Source organism: Amblyraja radiata, unplaced genomic scaffold (genome assembly GCF_010909765.2).
Source record: "Amblyraja radiata isolate CabotCenter1 unplaced genomic scaffold, sAmbRad1.1.pri scaffold_1251_ctg1, whole genome shotgun sequence".
In the NCBI taxonomy this organism is placed as follows: domain Eukaryota; kingdom Metazoa; phylum Chordata; class Chondrichthyes; order Rajiformes; family Rajidae; genus Amblyraja; species Amblyraja radiata.
In genome coordinates, this window is record NW_022630434.1 from 7,206 (window position 1) to 17,218 (window position 10,013).

General features: G+C 52.3%; 1 protein-coding gene across 1 annotated transcript; it reads right to left on the minus strand.

Moving 5' to 3' along the window:
* Nucleotides 1-1,053: 1,053 nt before the first annotated feature.
* LOC116969810 (kinesin light chain 2-like) lies at nucleotides 1,054-10,007 on the minus strand. Its single transcript, XM_033016589.1, has 8 exons — nucleotides 9,922-10,007; nucleotides 9,308-9,360; nucleotides 8,039-8,106; nucleotides 6,360-6,468; nucleotides 5,306-5,470; nucleotides 4,986-5,110; nucleotides 1,699-1,756; nucleotides 1,054-1,452 (listed from the first exon to the last, which is right to left on the minus strand). Exons 2-8 carry the CDS (start codon nucleotides 9,338-9,340, stop codon nucleotides 1,366-1,368), a joined length of 645 nt encoding a protein of 214 aa, XP_032872480.1. The 5' UTR covers nucleotides 9,341-9,360; nucleotides 9,922-10,007; the 3' UTR covers nucleotides 1,054-1,365.
* Nucleotides 10,008-10,013: the final 6 nt, after the last annotated feature.

Consider the following 10,013-nt stretch of genomic DNA (forward strand, 5'->3'; position numbering starts at 1 on the left):
TGCACTCACACACACACACACTCACTCAGACACACACACACACACGCGCACACTCACACACACGCACACACAGTCAGAGACACACATACACACAGTCTGAGACACACACACACACGCGCACACTCTGACACTTGCACTCACACACACTCACTTGTACACTCACTCTCAGGCACTCACTCTGACACACACACTCACTCTCAGACACACTCACGCATTCTCACTCTGACACACACACTCTCCTAGGCACACACTCATTGACACACGCATTCTCACGCTTAGACATACGCACACTCCCATGGACACGCGCACACACACACACTGACACACACGCTCTCTGACACGCGCGCACACACACACACACTCTCACTGAGACACACAGGCTCTCACTCTCAGACACGCGCACACACCACAGAGAATCACATACACAGAAACACACACACACACACAGTCAGTGCAGCAGCATCTATGGAGCGAGGGATATAGGCAACGTTTCAGGCTGCTGCACCCGCTGAATTTCTCCAGCATTTTTGTCCACCTTCGATTTTCCAGCATCTGCAGTTCCTTCTTAAACACTTACACACACACAGACACACAGAGTCACATTCACACACACGCACATGCAGTCAGAGACACACACACACGCACAGTCAGAGACACACACACACACGCACACGCACACAGACACATACACACACAGAGACACACAGACACGCACAGTCAGAGACACACACACACAGACACAGAGACACACACGCACACGCACACAGAGTCAGAGACACGCACACATACACAGTCTGAGACACACACACAGACAGTCAGACACACACACACACACACACATACACAGTCAGAGACACACATACACAGTCTGAGACACACACAGACACACACAGTCACATTCACTCACACACACACAGTCACACAGACACGCACAGGCACACACACACACGCAGTCACACACAGAGACACACACACACACAGAGTCAGAGACACACACACACATACAGTCAGAGACACACATACACAGTCTGAGACACACACACACACACATACACAGTCAGAGTCACATTCACTCACACACACACACACACACACACACACACAGAGCCAGCGCTGTTGTCCAGGACAGTGTAGTTGTAGCTGTGGCCGCGGTGGGGGTGAGACCGTGGGGTCAAACAGCAACAAAATAAAAGACACATCGTCAAGCTGTTCAGAGAGAGAGAGAGAGAGAGAGAGAGAGAGAGAGAGAGAGAGAGAGAGAGAGAGAGAGAGAGAGAGAGAGAGAGAGAGGGGCGCTGGCTGGCGGCTGGAGCGGTGGGGACGAGGAGTGGGGGTCCCGGCTCCGATCCCCTCCCTGCGGGGCGCTCAGTTCAAACTGCTGAGGGAACTCCGCCTCGACAGGTCCACGTTACTGGCACTGAGGGCCTTGGAATCGGCCAACGTGCTCACAGCTTGCTGCAGGGGGGGGGGGGGGGGGGGAGAGGGGGGGGGAGAGAGAGGTGAGTAATTCACGTAGTGAAAGTCAGGCGTTCACGAGGGGAGGGGTTGGGTGGGGGGGGGGGGCTGGAGTAGGCGATGGAGGGGGTTGGGTGGGGGGGCTGGAGTAGGGGATGGAGGGGGAGGGGTTGGGTGGGGGGGGGGCTGGAGTAGGGGATGTCGGGGGTTGGGAGGGGGGGGGATGGAGGGGGGGGTGCGTACCTCAGTTGCCTCCTCTGTGGTCTTGTTCAGGAAGTTCAGCGAGCTTGCCCGTTTCATGCTGGGGGGGGAAAGGCGACACTATGTAACCATATAACAATGACAGCACGGAAACAGGCCACTCGGCCCTTCTAGTCCGTGCCGAACACGTATTCTCCCCTAGTCCCATCTACCTGCACTCATACCATAACCCTCCATTCCTTTCCCGTCCATATCCCTATCCAATTTATTTTTAAATTATAAAATCGAACCTGCCTCCACCACCTCCACTGGAAGCTCATTCCACACAGCTACCACTCTCTGAGTAAAGAAGTTCCCCCTCATGTTACCCCTAAACGTCTGTCCCTTAATTCTCAAGTCATGTCCCCTTGTTTGAATCTTCCCTACTCTCAGTGGGAAAAGCTTATCCACGTCAACTCTGTCTATCCCTCTCATCATTTTAAAGACCTCTATCAAGTCTATTTGTATGCAAACTTAAAGCACACGGCATTGGGGGTTCAGTATTGATGTGGATAGAGAACTGGCTGGCAGACAGGAAGCAAAGAGTAGGAGTAAACGGGTCCTTTTCACAATGGCAGGCAGTGACTAGTGGGGTACCGCAAGGCTCAGTGCTAGGACCCCAGCTATTTACGATATATATTAATGATTTGGACGAGGGAATTGAAGGCAACATCTCCAAGTTTGCGGATGACACGAAGCTGGGGGGCAGTGTTAGCTGTGAGGAGGATGCTAGGAGGCTGCAAGGTGACTTGGATAGGCTGGGTGAGTGGGCAAATGCATGGCAGATGCAGTATAATGTGGATAAATGTGAGGTTATCCACTTTGGTGGCAAAAACAGGAAAGCAGACTATTATCTGAATGGTGGCCGATTAGGAAAAGGGGAGATGCAACGAGACCTGGGTGTCATGGTACACCAGTCATTGAAAGTAGGCATGCAGGTGCAGCAGGCAGTGAAGAAAGCAAATGGTATGTTAGCATTCATAGCAAAAGGATTTGAGTATAGGAGCAGGGAGGTTCTACTGCAGTTGTACAGGGTCTTGGTGAGACCACACCTGGAGTATTGCGGACAGTTTTGGTCTCCTAATCTGAGGAAGGACATTCTTGCCATAGAGGGAGTACAGAGAAGGTTCACCAGACTGATTCCTGGGATGTCAGGACTTTCACATGAAGAAAGATTGGATAGACTCAGCTTGTACTCGCTGGAATTCAGAAGATTGAGGGGGGATCTTATAGAAACTTACAAAATTCTTAAGGGGTTGGACAGGCTAGATGCAGGAAGATTGTTCCCGATGTTGGGGAAGTCCAGAACAAGGGGTCACACAGTTTAAGGATAAGGGGGAAATCTTTTAGGACCGAGATGAGAAAATCATTTTTTACACACAGAGAGTGGTGAATCTCTGGAATTATCTGCCACAGAAGGTAGTTGAGGCCACACAGTTCATTGGCTATATTTAAGAGGGATTTAGATGTGGCCCTTGTGGCTAAAGGGATCAGGGGGTATGGAGAGAAGGCAGGGATGGGATAGTGAGTTGGATGATCAGCCATGATCATATCGAATGGCGGTGCAGGCTCGAAGGGCCGAATGGCCTCTACTCCTGCACCTATTGTCTATGTTTCTATGTTTCTAAGTCCCCCCTTAACCTTCTGCGCTCCAGAGAATAAAGCCCTAACTTGTTCAACCTTTCTCTGTAACTTAGTTGCTGAAACCCAGGCAACATTCTAGTAAATCTCCTCTGTACGCTCTCTATTTTGTTGACATCCTTCCTATAATTAGGCGACCAAAATTGTACCCCATACTCCAGAATTGGCCTCACCAATGCCTTGTACAATTTTAACATTACATCCCAACTTCTATACTCAATGCTCTGATTTATAAAGGCCAGCACACCAAAAGCTTTCTTTACCACCCTATCTACATGAGATTCCACCTTCAGGGAACTGTGCACAGTTATTCCCAGATCCCTCTGTTCAACTGCATTCCTCAATTCCCTACCATTTACCATGTACGTCCTATTTTGATTTGTCCTGCCAAGATGTAGCACCTCACACTTATCAGCATTAAACTCCATCTGCCATCTTTCAGCCCACTCTTCCAAATGGCCTAAATCTCTCTGTAGACTTTGAAAATCTACTTCATTATCCACAACCCCACCTATCTTAGTATCATCTGCATACTTACTAATCCAATTTACCACACCATCATGCAGATCATTGATGTACATGACAAACAACAGTGGACCCAACACAGATCCCTGTGGCACCCCACTAGTCACTGGCCTCCAACCTGACAAACAACCATCCACCATTACTCTCTGGCATCTCCCACTCAGCCACTGTTGAATCCATCTTGCTACTCCACCATTAATACCCAACCATTGAACCTTCTTAACCAACCTTCCACGAGGAACCTTGTCAAAGGCCTTACTGAAGTCCATATATACAACATCCACTGCTTTACCCTCATCAATTACCTCTTCAAAAAATTCAAGATTAGTCAAACATGACCTTCCAGGCACAAATCCATGTTGACTGTTCCTAATCAGACCCTGTTTATCCAGATGCTTATATATATTATCTCTAAGTATCCTTTCCATTAATTTGCCCACCACTGACGTCAAACTAACAGGTCTATAATTGCTAGGTTTACTCTTAGACCCCTTTTTAAACAATGGAACAACATGCGCAGTACGCCAATCCTCCGGTACTATTCCCGTTTCTAATTACATTTGAAATATTTCTGTCATAGCCCCTGCTATTTCTACACTAACTTCCCTCAATGTCCTAGGGAATATCCTGTCCGGACCTGGAGACTTATCCACTTTTATATTTTTCAAAAGTGTCAGTACTTCCTCTTCTTTGAATCTCATAGTTTCCATAGCTACTCTACTCGTTTCCCTTACCTCACATAATTCAATATCCTTCTCCTTGGTGAATACCGAAGAAAAACAATTGTTCAATATCTCCCCCATCTCTCTTGGCTCTGCAGATAGCTGTCCACCCTGACTCTCTAACGGACCAATTTTATCCCTCGTTATCCTTTTGCTGTTAATATAGCCGTAGAAACCCTTTGGGTTTACTTTCACCTTGCCAAAGCAACCTCATGTCTTCTTTTAGCTTTTCTAATTTCTTTCTTAAGATTCTGTTTACATTCTTTATACTCCTCAAGCACCTCATTTACCCCATGCGGCCTGTAATTATTGTCAATGTTATTGCAGACAGCGATCGCCCGGAATCCCCCCCCCTCACCCTGTCCGACTGTTCCGCTGTTGTGACCCCCCCCCCCCACCTACCCGGGGTTGCGGGGCTGAGGAGGGGGGTCTCCCTGCAGTTTCTTCACCAGCATCTCGCTGCTGCGCCTCAGCGCCTCGCGTATCTTCCCGAACGAACCGCTGCGGCGAAGGGAACCGCTACCGTCCTGGGGTGGGTGGAGAGAGGGGGGGGGGTGGGTGGAGAGAGGGGGGGGTTGGGTGGAGAGAGGGGGGGGGTGGAGAGAGGGGGGAGTTGGGTGGGGGGGGGTGGACAGAGAAAACACAGTCAGCATCGTTCCCTCACCCCCCCCCTCACCCCGCTCCTCTCCCCCCTCCCCCCACCCCCCCCTCCCCCCACTCACCCCGCTCCACTCAGCGTTGGCGTTGGCCTCGTCGTTCTCGGTGCCGTTGATGATGTAATTGACGACGCCGGCGGCTCCGGTGAGATGGTCGCGGCCCGGACGTCCCCCCGGCCCCAGGTCCTTCAGCAGCTCCACCACCCGCGACTGGTGGGACGTGTCCGGCACCTGGGGGTGGGACAGCACCCTCGTCACAGAACCCTCGTCACAGAACCCTCGTCACAGAACCCTCGTCACAGAACCCTCGTCACAGAACCCTCGTCACAGAACCCTCGTCACAGAACCCTCGTCACAGAACCCTCGTCACAGAACCCTCGTCACAGCCCCGCCCTCGTCACAGCCCCGCCCCGTCACAGCACCCTCGTCACAGAACCCTCGTCACAGAACCCCCGTCACAGAACCCTCGTCACAGAACCCTCATCATAGCCCCGCCCCGTCACAGAACCCTCGTCACAGCCCCGCCCCGTCACAGAACCCTCGTCACAGCCCCGCCTCGTCACAGAACCCTCGTCACAGAACCCTCGTCACAGAACCCTCGTCATAGCCCTGCCTCGTCACAGAACCCTCGTCACAGAACCCTCGTCATAGCCCCGCCTCGTCACAGAACCCTCGTCATAGCCCCGCCTCGTCACAGAACCCTCGTCACAGAACCCTCGTCACAGAACCCTCGTCACAGAACCCTCGTCACAGCCCCGCCTCGTCACAGCCCCGCCTCGTCACAGAACCCTCGTCAAAGCCCCGCCCGTCACAGAACCCTCGTCATAGCCCCGCCCCGTCACAGAACCCTCGTCACAGAACCCTCGTCACAGAACCCTCGTCACAGAACCCTCGTCACAGAACCCTCGTCACAGCCCCGCCTCGTCACAGAACCCTCGTCACAGAACCACAGAGATGGGGAGGGGTGGGGGTGGGGGTGGGGCAGGGAGGGGGAGGACAAGGAGGGGGGTTGGGGCGGGAGGAAGGGTGGAGGAGTTGGGGTGGGGGAGGGGCGGGGAGGGGGCGGGAGGGGGGAGATGGGGTGGGGGCAGGACAGGGAGGGAGGGGGTTGGACACTGACCTGTTTGCGTGACTTGGTGGCACACTCCTCCAGTGTCTCCGCCGCCTCCAGCTTCCCCTGCCGCCGGTACAGCGCGCCCAGACTGCGCAGTGTCGTGTTAACGGTGGGGCTGTGGGTGGGGGACACACACACACACACACACGGGGTCACGGATGTGAGAGCGCGCGCGCAGGCGCGAGAGCGAGCATTCCACAAATGCGCGAGGTTGCAAGCGTGCGAGAGCGTGAGTGTGCGAGCGAGCGTGCGTGAGTGCACGAGTGTTCTGCGTGCCACGTGCATCTCTGCACGTTCAGTTTAGTTCAGAAATCCGGCGCGGAAACAGGCCCTTCGGCCCACCGAGTCCGTGCCGTCCAACGATCCCCCCCGCACACTAACACTATCCCACACACACACACACACACTAGGGGACAATTTACATTTGCACCAAAGCCAATTAACCTACAAACCTGCACGTCTTTGGAGTGTGGGAGGAAACCGGTGCGCCCGGAGAAAACCCACGCAGGTCACATAGAAAATAGGTGCAGGAGTAGAGGCCATTCGGCCCTTCGAGCCTGCACCGCCATTCGATATGATCATGGCTGATCATCCAACTCAGTATCCCATCCCTGCCTTCTCTCCATACCCCCTGATCCCTTTAGCCACAAGGACCACATCTAACTCCCTCTTAAATATAGCCAACGAACTGTGTGGCCTCAACTACCTTCTGTGGCAGAGAATTCCACAGATTCGCCACTCTCTGTGTGTGAAAATTTTTTTTTTCTCATCTCGGTCCTAAAAGATTTCCCCCTTATCCTTAAACTGTGTGTGGCCCCTTGTCCTGGACTTCCCCAACATCGGGAACAATCTTCCTGCATCTAGCCTGTCCAACCCCTTAAGAATTTTGTAAGTTTCTATAAGATCCCCCCTCAATCTTCTAAATTCTAGCGAGTACAAGCCGAGTCTTTCTTCATGTGAAAGTCCTGACATCCCAGGAATCAGTCTGGTGAACCTTCTCTGTACTCCCTCTATGGCAAGAATGTCTTTCCTCAGATTAGGAGACCAAAACTGTACGCAATACTCCAGGTGTGGTCTCACCAAGACCCTGTACAACTGCAGTAGAACCTCCCTGCTCCTATACTCAAATCCTCTATGGCAAGAATGTCTTTCCTCAGATTAGGAGACCAAAACTGTGCGCAATACTCCAGGTGTGGTCTCACCAAGACCCTGTACAACTGCAGTAGAACCTCCCTGAACTGCAGAAGGTCCCCCCCCCCCTCAATCTTCTAAATTCTAGCGAGTACAAGCTTTCATATGAAGAAAGATATGGATAGACTCGGCTTGTACTAACTTGTATTGAATTTTGTAAGTTTCCGGGGAGAGAACGGGCAAACTCCGTACAGACAGCGCCCGTAGTCGGGATCGAACCCGGGAGAAACTCAGCGGGCCAGGCAGCATCTATGGAGGGAAGGAATTGGCGACGTTTCGGGTCGAGACCCTTCTTCATCTATGGAGAGAAGGAATTGGCGACGTTTCGGGTCGAGACCCTTCCGGGTCTCGACCCGAAACGTCGCCAATTCCTTCTCTCCATAGATGCTGCCTCACCCGCTGAGTTTCTCCAGCATGAAGTGAGTCAGTTGTACAATGCAGGGGCGGGTGGGGGAATGAGGGGGGGACGAGGGGAAGGAGTCAACACCTCTCACCTATCCACCTTGCAGGCTTTGTACCAGTTCCCATACTCCCAGTACAACACGCCATCCCTGCGTTTGCCCTGGGGATACAAAACACCAGCCGTTATCCCCAACCCCGCAGCCCACCCCTGGCCACCTGTGATTCTACATATAAGACCCCCCCCCACTCTCCCCCTCCCCCTCCCCATCCCTCCCTACAGCTACATGGAACAGGATGTTGGGGTCATACACGTACACACTCGCACTCACGCACACAAGATAGAAACATAGACAATAGGTGCAGGAGTAGAGGCCATTCGGCCCTTCGAGCCTGCACCGTCATTCAATATGATCATCCAACTCAGTATCCTGTACCTGCCTTCTCTCCATACCCCCTGATCCCTTTAGCCACAAGGGCCACATCTAACTCCCTCTTAAATATAGCCAATGAACTGTGGCCTCAACTACCTTCTGTGGCAGAGAATTCCACAGATTCACCACTCTCTGTGTGAAAAATGTTTTCCTCATCTCGGTCCTAAAAGACTTCCCCCTTATCCTTAAACTGTGTGACCCCTTGTCCTGGACTGCCCCAACATCGGGAACAATCTTCCTGCATCTAGCCTGTCCAACCCCTTAAGAATTTTGTAAGTTTCTATAAGATCCCCTCTCAATCTCCTAAATTCTAGAGAGTATAAACCAAGTCTATCCAGTCTTTCTTCATAAGACAGTCCTGACATCCCAGGAATCAGTCTGGTGAACCTTCTCTGTACTCCCTCTATGGCAAGAATGTCTTTCCTCAGATTAGGAGACCAAAACTGTACGCAATACACCAGGTGTGGTCTCACCAAGACCCTGTACAACTGCAGTAGAACCTCCCTGCTCCTATACTCAAATCCTTTTGCTATGAATGTTAACATACCATTCACTTTCTTCACTGCCTGCTGCACCTGCATGCCTACTTTCAATGACTGGTGTACCATGACACCCAGGTCTCGTTGCATCTCCCCTTTTCCTAATCGGCCACCATTCAGATAATAGTCTACTTTCCTGTATTTGCCACCAAAGTGGATAACCTCACATTTATCCACATTATACTGCATCTGCCATGCATTTGCCCACTCGCCCAGCCTATCCAAGTCACCTTGCAGCCTCCTAGCATCCTCCACACAGCTAACACTGCCCCCCAGCTTCGTGTCATCCGCAAACTTGGAGATGTTGCATTCAATTCCCTCGTTCAGATCATTAATATATATTGTAAATAGCTGGGGTCCCAGCACTGAGCCTTGCGGACCCCACACTCACCTTGCTCTGCTCCTCCCTCTCCTCTGCGTGCATCCAGATTGGCTTGTTCTCCCCTGGGGGAGAGAATGACGGCCTCAATCACAGGCAAAGACTCCCCCATCGCAGCCGACCCCCCTCCCCTCCCTCCCCCTACACAGAGCACAAGGGACTGGGTCCGTTGCGGAGCTGCGGGTCTGTGGAGCGGCTGCGGGCGGCGGCGCTGAACTTTCCACCGGGAGCCTGGGATCTCTTGATGAGATCGCCAGTTGAGCTCCATTCGGCGCGGCCCTGTCGGCTCCGGAAGCCACGGTCTCGAGTAGGGAGGCCCGACTATGGGTGGACATGGGGATGGGACTGGACTCTGTGCCTTTCCCCATAATGGGAACCATTGTGGGGGGATGTTTTGATGTTGAAACTATCTATTACTGTCATGTTTGTATTCTTTTTTTATGTGCTGCATGGCAAAAAGAATTTCACTACACCTAAAGGTGTATGTGACCAAATAAATTTGAACTTGAACTTGAAGGGACGGTGCAGAGGGGGGTTCACTCTGTGTCTGACCCCCTGGAGTGTGTGACGGGGCAGTGCGGGGGGGTGGGGGGGGACAGGGGGGGGGGGAAGGAGCTTCCACTTACCACTGACAGAACCAAACTCTTTCTCGTGTGCTCTGGTCAGTATCTCTTTGTACAAAGATTCTGCCTCTCTGTATTTGCCCTGTTTCAGGTAG